This window comes from Odontesthes bonariensis, chromosome 1 (genome assembly GCF_027942865.1).
Source record: "Odontesthes bonariensis isolate fOdoBon6 chromosome 1, fOdoBon6.hap1, whole genome shotgun sequence".
Classification (NCBI taxonomy): Eukaryota; Metazoa; Chordata; class Actinopteri; order Atheriniformes; family Atherinopsidae; genus Odontesthes; species Odontesthes bonariensis.
In genome coordinates, this window is record NC_134506.1 from 26,047,344 (window position 1) to 26,066,938 (window position 19,595).

A 19,595-nucleotide genomic window follows, 5' to 3' on the forward strand; every position below is an offset into this window, starting at 1 on the left:
ATGATCCGTGGTTACCTCAGTCGGTTAGGTCATAGCTGAGCAACATCATGCTGCCAAAAATAAGGTCAAACTGAATATACTGAATTACCAGCTTTTTCCCATCATTATATTTTTCTACCCTGATGGCATGGGCATATTCCAAGATGACAATGTCAGGAGCAATTGGGCTCAAATTGTAAAAGAGTGGTTAAGTGAGGATGAGACATCAATTTCACACAAGGATTTGCCGCCATAGAGTTCAGACCTTACCATAGTTGAGAATCTTTGGAGTTTGCTGCATCATCAACACAGGGTCTTGTCAAAAAAATCATACAGCTGTGGGAGGAAATAAATGCTGTGACGTTGCATAAGCTAATCAAAATGATGCCACAGTGAGTGCTTAAAGTGGTCAAACAAAACACCAGTGTGTGCGAATTTTTGATTGAATGAGTGAATGAGAAACACATGGTGAAGTGCTTTGAAAGAACCTAAAACAAGGTTCAAATTTACAAACTATGTGGTCCTGCTAAAAAGAGAAAAAAGAATTCCCTCCAGGTAACAACCTGCCATTAATCAGAAAAACAGGCAGCATTCAGAGGTCTGAACATTGGATGCTTTGACCTGAGATGGACACCACCAGAGAGCGGTTATCTCCAAAAAAGGGCCGTAGTAATATACATCATTTATAGCTTATATGCAAAAAAATGTGAGGAGAAAATACAATTTCATTGCAATTTTTAAGCACATATCTCAAAGGAATACTTCTACAGTCTTGAATATCTAACATGCACTCCAGTCCCAAACAATACTCCCCAATATCATTTACAGCATGTTAAGTTCTAATAAACATAAACTGTTTTTAAATGTCATTTTGTTAGCTTTCCTTAACTATGCCGTACTGATAACTTTGATTTACAAAGTTGCACAGACAAATCTGCGTACAAAAAAATGTGTCTACATTAACTGTCTCCTTGTGTTTTAATACTTTTTGTGTCCTTGACTCCTGTCAAGACAGTGAGTAATCAGCTATACAACCAGGCTTTTACTTTGACTTTTAATTTATTATAACCATCATAAATAATAAAGATGCACACAGCATAGACTGTGTCCTCTGTTAGGCTGAAGATCAATGAGTTTGTTGCTTGACTCACGTGCAAAAAGATCGTATATAAGCAGATAACGTAAACGGGGGGGTGGAGCCAAGTGTACCTTTTGTGTTTGTCAGCGGTGAGACTTTTCTTGTTGGCAGTCCCATCTTTTTGTAGTGCCTTTTCTAGTGATAGTGATGTGTCCCGGATTTGTAGGGACATCACTAATGTATCCTGACTGACAGGCAGCGTCTCTTCATCTCCACCCTGTTGGCCCAGGTGCTGCTTGGCGTAGTCAAAACCCTGGACCGGCTGACGGACAAGGTGGGTCGAAATGGAAAGAGACAGAGAGGGCCGCTCAAGATTAATTTTGTTCTTCTGAAATCATACAAAAGCAACCACTTACGGGAGAAACAAAGGTATACACTGCCCGGCCGTAATTGTCACACAGACAAGCATCTCAATATAGCTGAAAAATGCATAATTTGATGTCCAAAGGATTAACAAGGCACAGCTGGGATTGTTGCGCTGCTGTGCCTTTAAATAGAAGAAGAGCACATATTTAACTGAGGCCCTTTTCTGTGTTCTTCGAATTTTTTTGTCAAATATGTACCTCACAACAGGCAGCGACAAGATGAGATTTGCACAATCTTACTGAAATGTCATAACGAAACTAAAGGTTATGATAGATTTTACATTTATGGACGACAGGGAGGAACAAGATGACTATGCACTTGATATCAACATACATGTAGACATAAGAGGCAAGTATAGTGCAGATGCACATTCTAATATAATACAGACATGCAAATACACTGAAATATTTAGGACTGCTGTCATGAGTGTCATAAATCGTCAGACACACATCACTGCCTCAAAGTAGCCCAGCCAAAGTGAAAAATCAATGCATGATACTTCCCTGAACATTAATCCTCTACAGAGCACACACACACACACACACACACACACGGTGAGTAAAGATTTTCATTGAAAGTGTTACTGTTGCTGGTCTTTAACGAAACTCTAGCAAGCGAGCATGATGAAAAGAGGCCGGCTTGCACATACTGAGTAATGCAGTGGAGCTAATGTGAGAGCCACATTTAAATTTTTAGGAGTTGCTTCTATGTAGCATTTTTTAAGAATTTTCCTTGGCTTTTACATTATTTATTAGCATGAACTGGCCCAATACTCTGAATAAAATGTGATGTGGGTTTGTCAGGTCACTTGATAGTATTTCATATCTGATGGAATTAAGTCGTTGAGGTGCATCTTTTACAAGGTGAGACTTTGCAGCAACCTGTGTTATAAGTGCTCTGGAAGCAGAACTGAAGTGCTTTTACAGTTTAATATTGAAGATTTTATTGCTTTCTCTTTAATGAAATTCAAAAAATAAAGCAGTGGGATGTGCTGGGAATTACTCTGTGCATTTTTATTGATCTTCCCTGTTGTATGCCAGCTAGGCTCAACCATTGAGCACAAAAAAAACAACTTTAACTTTGATGAGGACATTGTAACAACCCTTGATGCAACAATAATGAAAGAGGTTTTCAATCTTGCACAAAATAAACAAGAGTCTGCTTGAAAAAAGGCTTCAGAATAACCATCCTCTGTACAGCTTAGTCTTTTACATGTTGTCACCTGGAGAATGCTATAAGAAGAACAGGAGATCCTAGCCTTTCATCCAAGAAAATCCCATTGTGAAAGGTTTGTTTCTCCAAAGTACTATTACATCCTTAGTTTTCATCAGCACAGCAGGATTTACTGAAATATATCAGTAGTGCTATCCACACAGACTTCCATTCAAATCCCACCGCTAGATGAGCTGTGCCTTGAAAATGAAAACACAAAGCCGTAATGAGAAGAAATACAGAGAGACAAATACCTGGTGATAATAGCCCACATCTCTCCGATATGCCATCTGAAACAAAAGAAAATGTTGTTTATTCAAGCCGTGCGCATCAGGTTCATGTTTGTGTTCAAGGATAACTAGAACTCTGCAACCAAATGGACGACTGAGATGTTACACTGTAGAAAAATACAGATCAGAATACAGATGGGGATTACAACACAAAAAATGTGAGTTTAATTCATTTGCATTCGGTCACCTACACATCATAACTCACCGACACACACAACACAAAGTTTGCAGACAGCAGCCATAAAGTTTCAAAGAAGGCAAAACAAGCTGATTGTTTTTTTCCTTCTATCGATTGTTTACCCATCATAAAAATGGTGAAACATATCCTTTATATGGTTTAACGTCTTTGTCAGGTCAATAATTCGCATCCAAAGTTATCCCTTAAAAGGGATATTTTGATTTATGTATTTATTTATCTATTTTTACTAGGGTTGAATTAAGTACTAGTAGCTAATAGTGAGTATCGTACCTGCAGTAGACTGCTGTGAGTTTGAAGATGCAGGCAGGAAGGCTGGCAGGTGAGCTAAGCTAACAACCACTGAGAACACCAATGTCGGGAGAGCAAATTCTCACCATCTAATATAGCTAAAAGATTTCATGGTGGTTCAATAAATTCAGTGATTTTAGATTTATTTTAACCACATAACTGCATCATAAATGCATTTGCTTTGTTACTGCCCTTGCCATGCAAGCGTTGCATGATACATCTTACTGCAGATCAGCACTGACTGATACCTCTGTGAGCCTAATCTCAAAGCATCTATAAAACAGTAAAAGGGAGTAATTACAAAAGTGATGACCGCCTTTAAACTATCCAATAAGTCTGAAACATGGATCATGCAATGATTCATAGCAACTCAGTGGAGAAAATCTAAAGATATAGTAAATAACTGTTGTTTGAATCACTATGACATTTTTGGGGTTTGAACAGTTTTAGGTGTTCTGAGCAGCTGTTAATTTGTCTCACCTGTCAGGACTCCTCCCTGATTTTGCTAAATGAGAGCATGCTGCTAGCTGTCTGCTACTGGTAAGACACTGACTGGTCATAAGTAGTTGGCAAACCTACCACGGAAAAATGAAAAATAAAAATTAATCTTAATTTAAAGGGATAGTTCGCCTCTTTTGACATGAAGCTGTATGACATCCCATAACAGCAATATTATTTATGAACATTTTCTTACCCCCTGCTGCATACTGTGAGGTAGTCCGGCTAGTTGGCTGGGGTGTAAAAAATAAAGTGTTTTGCTTCTCAAAACAATATGCGTTCAAAAGAGTAATACATTTGCATCACAAAATCGTTGTCCAGGAAAAGGTCAGACCTCACAATCGCTTGGTGCTATTTTCTCTCTACCTTTGTATCACTTCGGGCTGTGTAGACTGTGCAGACCGAAGTGCAGACCGAACAGTCCCCTGCTTCCGAGCAGCAAACACCAAAACAGGCGCGGCTGTCGGCAGGTGGCAGCACGCATTGATATGAAGGTAGAGAGAAAATAGCGCCAAGCGATTGTGAGGTCTGACTTTTTCCTGGAGAACGATTTTGTGATGCAAATGTATTACTCTTTTGAACGCATATTGTTTTGAGAAGCAAAACGTTTTATTTTTTAAACCCCAGCCAACTAGCCGGACTACCTTCGTCAACGCCAAAACGAGGCTGGAATTCGGCTCACAGGACGCAGCGGGGGGTAAGAAAATGTTCATAAATAATATTGCTAGTATGGGATGTCATACAGCTTCATGTCAAAAGAGGCAAACTATCCCTTTAAGATGATGTGATACCAAAAAAAACAACACATTATCACATTTACCAGGGACAAAAATGAATGAGGCTCATTTGGTAATTAAAGTTGTTTCAGAGAGATGAAAAGAAAGACAGATACCTTTGCTCTGGGATTGAGATTACCAATGGCGTCTGCTTTAAAGTCATTCTTATTCTTCCTGCACAGAACAGCTGTGATGATGATAATAATGAGTGTTACCACTGAGATCGGGGCCAACACTGCAGCGATTATCCAAAGGTTATGAGAGGGGTTCTTGACCACAGCTGAAAAAGCAAACATGATTTTGTTTAGCATTTCTCCATGGCCTGCCATTAATTAGACCCTAAATATCAACTGATAGCTGTTTGTTTAATAGCTGGCTCATTGGAATGATGACACACAGTCTGCTTTGACTATTAAACATACTGAAGCATTTGTCACACCCAGGCCAAGTTACACTGTGCACAGCTTGGTCTGACGTACAGTGTGTCTGATTCAGCTATTGTAGGCAGCAATCTATAAGAGAATGCTGCATGCCCTCACCCCTTCTCTCTGCCTCTCAATACTGAGAGGCACTGTAGCCCAAAAAAACACTGTCCCACTGAGAGCATTTGAGATCACAGAGCCACCTTTTCTTCTATGCCCCTCATCGCAAACCAGCTTTTCTACACAAACTCCACATGAGTCATGCCTTTTGGTTTGCATATCTTACTGTGACAATTTCTGTCGATTTGCTTAGTCGTCAAATGTTAGAAGGAAGCTGTGCTTACGTTCTGCTTGCAGCTGGACAAAGTAGCCCAGGGTGAGTGCCGTGGTCTGAGAATCCACCGTGTTTAGGACCTTGGCAGCTGAGGTGCCTGATAAGGGAATGCCATTGTGTTGGACATAATAGGTCATCTCGGCTGGGTTCTTTAACCCCGAAACTCTGCGGATGCTCACCATCTGATGGGAAATCACAAGAAATGTTTTCCATGAGCTTCAGAGCACTTTAAGCCAGCTGTTATTCAACATTCCAGGTTACATTAGAAAAAAAAAACAGAAGAGAGCACTTGTTTAGTAAAAGATTCAGCCACTGGTTTGTTTTGATGGGCAATTAGCAGATGATGAGCTGAGACTTTCCCTAATTATTGGGGGCTGACCACAAGCAATCATTCAAGTGCGTGTAGAGGTGTTTTTCAAAGTGTATATCTTATGAAATATTCATGTCAGAAATAAGCCAACAAAACAGTTTGACTTAATTGGCATCTGACTAACAGAGCAGTCAGGCAAAACATCGGAGTAAGAATCTTTTTTTTACCAGTTTCGTACCTGGACGGTGTAGCTGCCTACAGTCGTGGCTCGCCTAAAACGAGTGCCCTGCTGGCCCGCCAACACAAACAACTCTGCCACCCGCTGCTCCATCAGACTAGCAAAGCTTTGGTACTGTCCCTCCAGGCTGGCATTATCAACATCCTGGATCACTGCAAATGTAGTCGAAAGACAGGGGATGAACAGATGGTTGTAAAGAGAGATAAAGAAATGTTCTAGTTGACAAAAAGTTGCTCGAAAGAAGGAAGATACAGAGGGGGAGGGATAGAAAACGTATGTGTCTGTGTCTTTCAGACTTATCAAACATACAATACGTAGAGAAGACTTGGAGGGTTTGAAGGAATATTTGAATTCAGTGTATCTATATATAGTTAGTAAATCTGTGTTGTAAAACGTTAAAATTGTGGCCTTGACAACATACAATGATTCAAGCATTAATATTTGAATACAGAAACTATTAATGCTGAGATAATAAACATTTGGTTTGGGTATTTGTTCAAATGTATTTATCACAAAGACTACAAGTTTTGAAACCTAATTTTCACATTTTAAGCAAATCTTGTAGGCGGCAGACACAGGAAGATCTGATCTGAAGATCTGAAACATATCACCAGTCCGATGAGCGGCCAAAACTTGGTATGTTTGAATGCTCTAAAGATGTGATCCGTAAAGACGTCTGATATCTAACTGAATACCTAGAATGTTTGATATGTCCAAGGAATTGGAAGGAAAGAAGTGTTGAGTGAGCCGTCAGTGACTGTGCAATACATTGAGCAATACCATGAGAAACCCCGCGGCAAAGACCCGGCAGCATTGATCTGACATTCCAACTCCCAAATTCAAAATTTGATCAGGCAACAGTGGGATGGGTTGAAACACAGCTGACCAATAGGGCCTCCAAACCACAAGCCACAGAAAATCCACTGAGAATGTCTCACTCTTGGCTTCACATACTGCAGTTTTGACACTTATCAATGAAGAAGGAAGCCTTTAAAATGTCAAATCTAATCAATAAAAAGCAGAGTAACGTTTTGAAGAACCCAGACCATGTATTTTTTTTTCTCACAACAAACCAAGTTGTTATGATGCCTCAACCTAACAAAATAGTATGTTAAGTACACAGCAAATGAATAAAGAGATGGAAACGGTTTGCTGTCAGGCACATTTTGCTGCTGTTGCCTGTGAGCGTCAGTGAGCAACATCAAGAGACATTTGTATGAAATTTAGCCATAATATTCTTTTTTTTCAGACCAGGCATTTTGATTTGAGTTGAACAACTACAGGTGTGTTCACGGAGGCTGTATTCCACGTCTGCACCTGTGCATGCAGGCCAGCTGTCGAACATAATCAAAATGTCAGCCACGAAAATGGTTGAATGGTGTATGAGTTCATGAGTCATACCCCCCTCCCCCCAAAACAATTTTTTTATTAAATCACAGTAATCTTTGACAAAAAAAAACAAAAACAGAGCTTTAGTCTGCCTGGTGGTCACTGATACAAGTGTTCCACTTTGTCAACAGCTGAGAAACAATAACGGTGGTTGTATATCTTGTTCAGTCTGAGTAAATCCCATTATGCGGTGCTGACCTTGTACTGACTCAGCTTCTCACTGCAGCAAGTACAGGGTTAAGAACCACAGTATGATCTGAAGAACTCATCCATAATACACCTTATCTTTATGGATGCCCTTGAATGCTGTGAGATTCATTGTTTTCTGCTCAGCATATGTGGTCCTTCATAAATGCCACAGAGCAAATACTACCCAGGACCCCTATATGCCTCATGTGAACAAAGACGGTTCAGACTGTAAACATAAGCAGAAAACTTATAGTTTCCTTAAACAGTACATCTGTATAATATAGAGTCCCGTCTTTTTTCTTCGTATTAGTCGATACCTTCTATAAGGTGCCATAAAGAAGCTCCCCAACAAAGTTTTTTTGTTTCTTTTTTGTTTGAAATCATCAGTAAAATTTATAAGCAAAACCACCCCTACCTGTGACAACCCAGAAGTCCCTGGTTGCAATGGACGTGTTCAGATTGTGATATTCAAGTGCTGCAAAGAGAAAAAAAGAAAAAGTTAAACCAGACACCCTCATTTCACACTGCAGTGACATAGTTATCTTTGAAGCCTGTTTCCGTTAACTGATAAGAAAGAAATGCCGAAAACATCTACATCGATCCCACATTATTGATCTTGTTTAACAGATTCTTTATATTTTCTTGAAAATCTGGACCAAAAATACTCCGATTTCAGGAGCGGTTGACAGTTCAACACGTGTTTTTTGTGCCCGAGTCTCATTTTAAAGCTTTATCATCGTTGAATGTCAGACAAATACAGAGGCAATGCAGCGCTTTAAGCTGTCTGAGCTGTGCTTGTGTCTGTGTTCTCTTACATCTATTTCCTGCCTTATTAAGCTCTTGCGCTGGAGGCTGGTGCAGCAGTGTTTGGGGGAATGCTGTATCAGTGGCCTGTAAAAGCCGACTCGCAAAATTGTACACTCAGGCATGACAGAAACGACGAGTTGGGAGAGAAGGGTGAGAGGAACAGTAAGGATTTTAGCACTGGTAATGGATAGGCTGCAGCGCTGTCAGCAAAATCAGTTCTATGCATTCTATTAGCTTGAATCATGTAGAAGAGAAATCAGCAAGGTGGTTTCACACAAACCTCTGGTACTTTATTATGAGAGCCAGGGGGTTAAACACTAAAGAGCAATTGGAAGTCGTTCCAGGAAATGAAAAAAAAAAAATCTAATTCTCCAACAGAAAGCTATTATTAAAACACTATTTCAACTGCTTGTAGAGCGTAGTTTTCAGGTGCAGTCGATGGATTTTACCAACAGCCTCACTCATATTCCACCTGAGAGGAACTGCCAGAGAGTGGCGGAGTAAAAGTAAAAGAACTCAACATGGAAGTCCCCCCTACACAAGTGCCACAGGAAAACACGGTGATGAAACCGGCACTATGGAGTGGTGTGAGATCCTGGGCCTTTTCTGTCAGACCAGAGCCCGAGGTGGTGGGAGAATCCCCACTGTTAATTATTTACTGCAATAATTGGCTTTGAAGAGAGGAGGCAGCCGCTGCGAGCATATGCTCACACCTCCTGTGAGTGGCGTGATATCGCTTTCAGTGTGGCAGCAAAACAAACAGAGCAAAATCCCTGCTAGCCACCCTCTTGTTCTTTAACACTCCTGTTTCACTGGGTTTTCCTCCATGTCAGTTTCTGCTCTTCTTTCTGTGGAGTTTTCCTTCCCCTCTTTGTCTTCTCACCCAGAGAAACATCCCGCCTGCAGCTAACCACATTTTCTAGCTTAATTCAATCGCAGCACAAAGTGATTTTTAATTTAAGGCTTACTAACAGAGTTTCTATTTATCTGAATCTAAACAGTATGTAACCAAAACTGCTATCTGCCCTAAGCGATACTGCAGATCAGGAGCTGATCCATTTGGTTTTCATGCTCCCTGGAATTTTGGCATGGAAACTCAACCTTCCTTTTCTCTCTGTTTTGATGACAAAACCTCATCTTATATCAGTATCTTCTGGTGTCATCTGTATCCCATTCTCCAAGCCAGTTTGGAAGATTGCGTAATGAGGGACTCAAGCTGCACACACAAGCTCATATAGAGGGGGGAGTATTATGTGACCATATTTTATTTACCAGGTGCATGTGGTCATCAGTCATCTGTATATACATCACATCAGCAGCAATGGAAAGGCCACTACAGTGAAACTGAATAATGAAAGTCATGAACCCTACAGTTCGTTTCAGAGAGCTAGGGAATCCTGGAAGTTATTGGGGTAATTGAGTGAGAAAGTTTCTGCAAACGACACACGAGGCCCTGAGCTAAGAAAAAGTATGTTTCTCCTAAGATGGACAGATTTTATTTTATTAAACATCACAGTAACAAATGACTCTGAATCCTTCAAAGCAGCTCGTGATCACATGCATCTTCCAACCATCTTCCAAAGGGTTAGTCAATTTTCTTTTTACTTTAGTTCTCATAGAAGAGGTTTATAGATGATTTAGTGTTCACAAAAAACTATCATTTTTCCCTATACTTTACATGGCAGCAGCACTTTTTTTGTCACCTTCACTCTGAAACACTTTCGTGTCCCTATGTAGCTGGAAAATGCAAAGCTGCAGTTTACAGTGTGGAGCATGGAGGTGGGCTACTATAGTGGGCGGCATCTGTTTTTCATTTCGTTAAATTCAGCAGCGTTAAAGAGCTTAAAGAGTTGACTTTTTCTTTAGTTTCTTTGTTGTTGATCTACTTCTGCAGCAAGTTTAGGCAAATGAAGGAAAAACCTAGAATCGGAAATACATTGGCCTGAGACATGGTTCAAGCATTCTCAAATCTAATGTTATGTGCAGCATTATTATCTTACGTAGCCAAAGACCACTGTAAGACTGACCACAGCCAAGATTAATCCGAACACTGCTGCTGGTTAGACACCATTAGAACTGATCTTAGTTCTGCTGTAAGAGAAAGTCGACCAGAGGTGTAATTTGCATAATGGGCCTCGATCCACAGCTCTTTAAAGCTCTATATAATCTCCAGATCTCTTTCAGCTCATTAAAATCGAAGTTTACTCACACAGAATTACACTATACAACACAATCTGTCACACTTTGTCTACACAAGATGCATAGAATCAGCAGGGATTTGCCATCTATGTAAGTTGCATTCAAGCACAGTAGTGAATGTAGATTACAGTATATGTGTATTAGCAGCCCTCAGAGATCAAAACACAATCATATTATTAAGCATGTTGAACATTAAAAAAAACCTTAAATGACTTTGGTTCAATCACTTGAACTGATTAAAATGGGACTTGTAGATTCTTAAACAATACAGCTGAATATAAAGTGTTGCCATCCTGATGCAGATGGCTACAATCTGCAGAAGCTAATTATAAAATATGTCATGTAATATGAGAGCTCGACTTCAGAGTACATGATGGAGGATGTTTTGTTAAGCGGTAATTGCTTCAGAGCAATAGATTGTGAAGGTCCCATAGCTTTTATTTACACATTGAGCATCAGCAGAGCCCTCATCAATAAGGCAGACTCTGCTTTCTGAAAGATGCCGAGAATTTCAGTTGAAATCTCTCTATCAGTTGCAATACTTCTGTCCCAGACCTTTATTGTGAATGTACGGTGATTAACGTTGGGTAAGACAATACATCTCCCCACTGGAGATTAATAACACACCATAAAGTGATGTGTCATTTCATGAGCATCTGAGTCCCATTACAATGTGAGTCTGCCACATATCCCTCGACAGAGCAGCTACACTGGAGATGGAAACAGACTGGGACTACTGGCATTGTTGTTTAGACTCTTGCTGATTCCCTGTCACTCTAAGTTTGTCTAGTTAAGGTACAACCCTAAAACAGATGGAGGCTGAGATTAAAGTCATGGGCTTAGTTGCGTCTTTTCATTAACTATCTCAAGTGACTGAAATATCAAAATACAAAAGTGGTTTTAGGAGCATCAGAGCAATCAAAAACATCCAAGTACTTCAAACCTGGGTCAGGCTTAGTTTCAGTAAGAATAACTTGCACTAAGTTAATCAACTAGAGTTTCTGCATCATGTCCTGATTTCTATGTCGATTGCTGGTGTCAATGCCCAAAATATTATGCCAGTTTTTTAGAACAAATTATTCCTAAAGAGAACCAGAGCACTACTTTTAGCACCTGTTGTCAAAAGGTTTTTGACTCGCTCCTGACTAAATATGCGTATGTTAGTAAGAATATAAACTGATACTTACGCTCGGCAATGACAAGTGGCGGATAGAAGAGGAAGTAGCCCACCAACTCAGCAGAGAGCTGACCAAGGAGATTTGAAGCAGCAGTGCCGTTGAGATAGACGGTCCCATTTCTCACAGTGTAGACCAATGACACGGCAGGATAGCCTGCTGCCTGAGAGACACTCAGGATCTAGAAACAAACAGGAAGAGGTGAGGTCAGAGAAAGAAAAGGACTCAGAGAAAAATGGTTATAACAACCAAACTACTCATGACTGTACTGTACACTGTCATGTGGAAATTAGAAGCAAATCACATAAAAGACCGTGACAAAAAAAAAAACAGTCATCATCTTTGATCAACAAGCAGAAAAATTTGGAAGCACTGACAGTAGAGTACTGTAGTGTCTTTTTTTTCTATATTCATGCATAACTGTTAAATTAGCTTTAACATAAGGTGTAATTAAATAAGGCAGCTCATTAAAATGAAAACAAATATTGCTTCTCAAGCTTAACTAATGTACATCTCAGAAGCAGCTTTAAAAAATAAATAAATAAATAAATCCCAATACACTATGGGGCCATTTTGCCCAAATTGCACACAGTTTGCATCTGTTTGAAGTTGCCAAATCACATAAACCAAACTGTGACATTGGTGCCTAAAAAGGGGACAAAACTGTTTATAGTTTACACTAATACGCTGCAATTTTATCAAGCAAATTTAATGTTTATTTTCAATTTGGGTTCTGAAAGGCTCTCTGCACATAACACGTTCGGGAAAATAGGGAACATCATGTCAGTGTTTTTTCTTATTAATTACAATGACATCAAGTCTACCAACCACACCATTTAATGCATAACTAATAATAAAAGAAAGCGCCAATGCAGATTAATAATCGTAGCACTATTGTTCCGCCACAGTACCTGAACTGAGAGTCTGCTCATACTGTTGAACACTTTGGCCTGCGCCTCAGAAAACACCTTCTCAAGCCTTTGCTCCATCATTTGAGAGAAGCGACAGGATCGAGGCTTATCAGCCACTCCCACAAACTGCAACACTACGATAGAAACAGCACGACGACAAACTTTTAAAGGCATTTTTTGGAAAAGTTCTGCTGTTTATGCATTGTTGTCTATAATTAGGAACACTGAAAATATGAACGTATAAAAAGATGAAAATATATTTTTCATGAGAATATATACTTCAGATCTTATGTGCTAAATCAAAAGAACCTTATGTATTCAGAGAGATATTTCCTGATATTTTCTTTGATACAGTGTCATAAAAACATATTTTTCTCTTTTCTTCACCTCTCTTCCACTCTACAGCCAGAAGAGGAACAGATAACAGTAACTCTCAAGCCGATCGCTGACTTATTTATTTGTTTTCATCCCAACTGAGCACTGGCTGACCTGTTTTCAGCTGGAAGCCAGTGGCAGGGCTGGGTCTCCACAATGCAACAGGAAGAGGCAAGGCTGTTACCAAGGGGAGGTACTGTCGTAGGTCTGCAATCAGCTTATCGCGGCCGTAGTAAGCCAAGGCTTCCATCACTACGGATGGGAGGTAAACTATATCCCCTCCAGTCACATGATAAGCCACTGTCATGTTGGGAGAGCCAAATACAGTCTCCACCTAAGAGAGTTGAGTCAGAAAAAAACATAACAATCAAATGTTTTTCAGGGGCTTTATCGGAAATTTGTCCAACACGAGGGCCCATTAACGAAAGATGAAAGAATGACTTTACACCAGTTTGAACAACATTGTTTCACAGCTTTCTTTAGTTGTAAGTATCAAACTGTTTCACTTTGACCTCAGACCACATCTTACTTTGCTGATGTCTCAGATAAAAGTGATGCCACACGGCAGGAGTGCACGTCTATGTGTACTATCCAGCACAGCAGTGCTGTGGAATAGCACTGATCACATAAGATGTCAACCTCAGTATCTACATGTAAATTTGTTGTTGCTCCATCGAGTGTATAACTGTACTTATGTAATCAATATACCTAATAAAATAAGTGTTTGTATGTCAGTTACAATGACAGCACATTACCGTAGCTCAAATGTAGGATCTTAGTATGATTCCCATTTGGGCAATGTTTTTCTTATTACTACTTGAATTACAATAAAGATGTATATTAACATATTTTAAATTACAAATATCTCAGTGGGTGAGCAAAATGCTCAGAGGGAATAGTCATAAGATATTTTATTGTTACTGATACAACAAAAGATGGTCCTGATAACAATTTTTCTGGGAATGCACAAGTAATATGAGCAGAAAGATTTTCACATTTATGGTAAACATAGTCAATTAAAGCAAAGTTAGGTTTAATGCTGAAGTCAATGTATTCATTGATTAAGAATATGTATATATATATATATATATATGTATATTTATTCTATATATAATTGCAGCACCCCTGACTTTGCAAATTTTAAAAACTTTGCAAATATGATGTAACGTTGCAGATGTTCTAGCGCTGCAGCTGGATTTGTAGCATCACTGCCAAGGCAACAATAAAAAGTTCATATAATTTAGTTTGAACACCTGAAAGCTGATTAGTCAGATAGCAGCTGCTTTTCAGTCCTTTTAGTACACTTGCAAGTTTCGCCTAAAAGTCCCAATGAGATCAAGTTCAGTGTTTAAAAACTTCTACCTGATATGTTGTAGGCTTAATATCATCTAAATGCCAGGGTCTGGACAAAAAATATATCAAAACCTGTTTTGGGCATCTTCAGTTACTGATTTTTATCTGCATTCTATGTCACAATTCCATGACTATACATTAAAATCATGACTCCAGCTGAGCTGACAGGGATTGTTTGCTCTGGCCTGTGCAGCTGACCAATTAGAGCAAACTGAGCCATCCACGATCACTTTTATGTAACCCTTAAAACAGTTCATGAAAGTGAGTATTTTTCTTTCTTTCTTTCTCTTGTTTATCCACCATTGCATGATAAAACATATGGCCGGGACTGATTTTAATGTTCCTTGCACACAGGATATTTGGACATGGCTCAGTAGGAAGAGCGCAGGTGGAACGCAACGATGACGGCTGAACTGGCTGTTTTATTTCCAGGTTCATTGGATCACCTGAATGAAACAGAATCACTGTTAATGTTGGGACTCACACCTGTGTTTCTCTTACCGGAGCAAGTTCAAATGTCTGCCGCAAAAAGGGCCAATCTGAAGCAAGTTTTTTTATTTATTTTTTTATTTTCTAGTCAAATAAGAAAACATACTCTGTAAATAAATATACAGAAGCATCAGAAGTCATAGTTTACAAGCTGATTGACAGTGTATATTATTATCAGGTCACCAATAAGAGCATGACGAAGAGGACTGTGTGTGGTTGTGGAATACTGAGGGGAACTGAGGGCTGCTCAGGATAGAGAAAAGGCCATACTCAGGCAAGCTGTGGGAGAGACGGTTAAATATGTGAGTTTGGGACAGAGAGGCTTTTCTTAACAGGGCAGGTATCACGATTCACATTCTCACAGAAAAACTCGATGTTTTGGCAACTTCATGTCATGCAACAGTAAAATGTGCATGTTTGTCAGGATTACTTTTTAGTGAACTTTACATCAGTGAAGACTGGAAAGCAAATAACGACAGATCTGAGTCTGTGCGTAGGAGAGGTGAAACCATTCAGATCCATTACCTAAACCCATCTGAAAGCCTGCGCTGACAAGGGGGGGCATAACACTGAAAGCCCTTAGTCTCCGTAGCTGAAAGTCACTGCTCCACTTCCTCACAATTCAGCCTTGTTACAAGCTCTGTGAAAAGAGCCCTTTATTATCGCTTCATCCTCTCAGGCTTCACCCATGTGAAGGTGTTATTAAGAGATTGCATTTCAAACACACTTATTAACTCTATCTCAGAGAGTGGGACAGACAGCAGCGCAACAACCCAACAGGTCTCAGATGTGGAATTCAAAAAGTTTCTGGACACAAAGAAGGAACTACATGAAAAACACAAAAAGAGTTCCCCATGATAGTTTTTTTTAAAATGGTTTTAGTCTTATGGTTCACTTCATTCAGTCCATTTCTCATCATCATTTTAGCATCAGCCTGGCACATCGCTCTCCTCCCAACCGTTTATAGCCTATAATTAAACACAGAGGCAATTTCCCTGGCTAACAGCTTGCTTCCCATTGGATGAGAGAGCACTGCAGCTAAAAGGATCCCATGTAATGTTGAAATGGGTGACAGAGGTGCACTGAAGCAAGACACCTACTGAGAATACAGAGGGACACTTAGGATGAACATGTGAGCGCACTGACCTTCATGTGCCCAGGATGCATACACAGGCCTCACTGTTTCATATCTCCAGCTCGAGAAATACAGCACGACAAAACATTTCCTTAGACTGCACATACGCAAACTGCGACCCACTGAGGATGAAGGAATCCCATTCTTTTTTGGAGTCATTTTTAGATTCCTATTAATGTAGTTTTAACTCAACCTGTAATGTACGCACAGAAAACACGCATTTCACTGACATTCCAGAGTTTAACTCAATTAACAATTACTCAGGTGACTTGATCTTTGATACTACTGACCATCACATCATGCGCGATAGGCTGAAATACTGGTTCTGTATATCAGGATCAGGATCATCTTGAAATGGCTTTCCTCATATCTGTCTGGACGATCTTTTTCTGTGGCTGCGGCTGAGTTCAGGTCCTCTTCCTCATGGTGTGCCACAAAGGTCTGTTTTGGGGTCTTTATTGTTTCTTTTATATCTGCTCCCTACTCAGCGTATCATGAATTATTTTAAGCACATCTCTTATTACTGCTATGCAGATGATATTCAGTCATCTATTTCTTTTAAACCCAAAGATGTTTCTAAGGAGCAGATCTTGCTAAGGCGCTTAGATTCTGTCAGAAGTTGGATGGCTGAAAATTTTCTTCAACTTAATGATGAGAAAACTGAAGTCCTCGTCTGTGCCCCTGATAGATTTCTACCAAAGATAATGGAGACTCTCGGCCTGCTCGCCTCATTTGTTAAACCTTCAGTTAAGAACCTCGGGGGGTAACTCTTGACTCAGCGTTGATTTTGGATGCTCATTTTAAATCACTGGTTTGCTCTTTGTTTTTATCATTTAAAAAACATCGCCACCTAAGTCCCGTTGTGTCACGCTCTGAGATGGAAATGATCATAAATTTTATTTCATCACGCCTAGATTATTGGAATTCCATATTCACTCGTCTGAATAAAAAAAATCACTGGAATGTCTTCAGGTTGTACAGAACGCTGCTGCGAGGCTTCTAACACAATCTTCCGGGTATTCTCATGTCACTCCTTGGCTAAGGTCCACCACAGGGTACATTTCAAAATGTTGGTTTTAAGATTTAGAGCTCTACATGGACAAGAACCAACTTACATCAGAGAACTTTTGCAGCCATATCTCCCCAGCAGGTCCTTGAGGTCATATGATCAGGGCCTGCAAAGGCTCTGTTACTAAAGGTAACAGAGCCTTTGCAACAGCAGCTCCCACTCTCTCGAGATCCTGGGACTCTGTGATTTCTTTTAAGAAACAGCTGAAAACCCATCTTTTTAAACTTGCTTTTGATTAGCTTTTGATGTTATGTTTTCATTCGTTTTATGTTTACTGTGTTTTATTGTGAATCACTTTGTGATTTTTATCTTGAAAGGTGCTTTATAAACAAAATGTTCCTTTTTTTTTACCTTTTTAAAATACTGTTTGTCACTGGCTTCATTTTTACACAACTTTGCATGGCTAAGAGGTGCTCATAACAAAGTCACAGTGAGTGGAGGCATTAGAGGCTTGCAGAAGAGAGATGCTGCATTTTGGCACAGTGGGAACTATCACTGGTTTCACAAACGACTAATCGAAACGCACACAAAGATCATTGTGTGTGCACCAAGTGGATTTTTTTGGGGGAAACTCTGAAAGTGGTTTGCTCCAGATTCAGCTTTTGTCAAACCAAATTTGGTGTGTTTCCATTCTTCTGTAACATGGATAGATACATGTAAACTCTGTAAACAAAAGCTGGTTTCTTATCATTTATCCGAGGCTCTGCAACAGTTTTAATCTACATCGTGTTTTAACGTTGGTACAGTTACTCAAATATGTGACACCGCACTCTGCCTTCTGGGACACAGTCAGTCAACCTAATTTCTATATTGGTCCTCGTCTCCTCGCATAGCCTACATGGCAGTCCTTGGTATGATAATACGCATCCAGTTTTCTGGTGAGTGCAAAATTAAGGGCCATTCGTTGGTGATAAAAGCTGTTCTGCATCATTTGTATGTATTCTCTTGATTAAAAGCACAGCTAATCCTAAAAGACAATTACACAAATGCTCAGCACAAGAGCAGCAATGTTTGACACCTCTCAAAACAAATTTCAGCATAGACTCACTTCTGACAGGCAATGTAGTCAGTAAAGCTCAGCCCACACATGGGAACATCAGCTGATCAATCAGTAGCCTTCCTGCTACACATACAAACTATATACGAATTAATAATTGACATATATGTAATTGATGCTGCTCTGTTTTGTATTCTGGGGGGTCTTTTGCTGCCTCAGGCATTCCACTGGTGCATGTGGGAGGGCAGGGAGGTCCTCAAACCAAGCCATAACACCAAATGTAAACAGATGTTGTTGTTTTTTCCCTATATTCATGTGAATTCATTTGGATCCTATGATATAATCCTTGGGGCATTGGTGGAAAAAAAGATTATTGCACAAGTTCTATGAAATTGATGACAACATTGTGGCCATGTGTTACTCTCAAAATAAAAAAATATGTCGTGCACTGATGGCACTGGGCGAGCTCCATGAGTTATTAGCATGCATTAGATATAAAAAAAATATATGTTTATTGACTTGTTCCCCTTCTATCCCTTAATGACACCTTTGGTGAAAAACTGTTTAAAGTGCATGGGTTGATACAGAAACAAAATGCCGACATTCGATAGGCTGTTTTCAATAAGCAGGAGCTGGAAGGACCCTGGTAGTCAACACGGCAGGAAGTGGATGCATAATAAACATGTGAAGAATTGAATGAATGCAAAGAAGGAGAAAGTTTTTCAATTATTTATCAAGCGTCCGCTTGTAGCTTTGTAGTGTCCTGGGTTCTTCCAGGCTCTGCTGGATGAATGCAACAACTTGCCAAACATCTGCATATAGGGAGGACTAAATTCATCGATACCATGTTGCATGATTAGAGGCGGGCACTATCTTGTGCAGGGCGTCCTCCGTTACCTGTCTCTGCTACAGTCGGGTTTGCTTTTGTTTTGTTTGGTAAAAAATGAGGTCAAATTTGATGGAAAAGGTAAGAGAGAGAGAAAAATGTAATCACATATCTCAAGAACTGTATTCAGACAAACTAAGCAAGATGTACAACATATATTCATACGATGGACTGGAGTGGATAACTGACAGCAAAATTCATAGAGTGCATGCACAGTATACCTCTTTCTGTTGATGATGTACTGGGTGTATATGGAACACATTCCTTCAAATGGGGCTAAAATAAGAACTACTACAAGTCTGTGGTCTCTTTAGTTGTCCATGTCTCCTGCTTTCTTATGCACACATACTCAAGGGAACACATACATTGTAACAGTGTGGTATATGGATGAAAGTGCAGTGACTGAATGATGCGCAGTAACTGTTTGCAGCCTGACCTGCGCTTGGGCAGATGTATCATTCAAAGCTTTCCTGAGGCCTTGACTCAGTCCCCTTCGCAGATTCTGCCTCTGAATGCTATCCAGCCTGTTTCTTCTCACATAGATGGAAACAACTAGGGCAGACAAAAAGTC

At 39.8% G+C, this 19,595-nt stretch overlaps 1 protein-coding gene across 5 annotated transcripts in view; it reads right to left on the minus strand.

The window, feature by feature from the left end:
- Window positions 1–19,595, minus strand: part of kiaa1549lb (KIAA1549-like b) — an 81,344-nt gene that overhangs the window by 14,751 nt on the left and 46,998 nt on the right. For 4 of the 5 annotated variants that reach the window (XM_075462182.1, XM_075462174.1, XM_075462207.1 and 1 more), the window contains exons 4-14: window positions 19,461–19,576; window positions 13,210–13,429; window positions 12,721–12,854; window positions 11,822–11,990; window positions 8,044–8,103; window positions 6,051–6,202; window positions 5,513–5,684; window positions 4,863–5,026; window positions 2,950–2,985; window positions 1,189–1,379; window positions 250–315 (exon numbers count right to left, since the gene is read on the minus strand). In XM_075462182.1, coding sequence (XP_075318297.1) covers window positions 250–315; window positions 1,189–1,379; window positions 2,950–2,985; window positions 4,863–5,026; window positions 5,513–5,684; window positions 6,051–6,202; window positions 8,044–8,103; window positions 11,822–11,990; window positions 12,721–12,854; window positions 13,210–13,429; window positions 19,461–19,576 — 1,480 coding nt within the window. The remainder of the gene's footprint in view (window positions 1–249; window positions 316–1,188; window positions 1,380–2,949; window positions 2,986–4,862; window positions 5,027–5,512; window positions 5,685–6,050; window positions 6,203–8,043; window positions 8,104–11,821; window positions 11,991–12,720; window positions 12,855–13,209; window positions 13,430–19,460; window positions 19,577–19,595) is intronic. The other variant, XM_075462190.1, reaches the window with a different exon arrangement.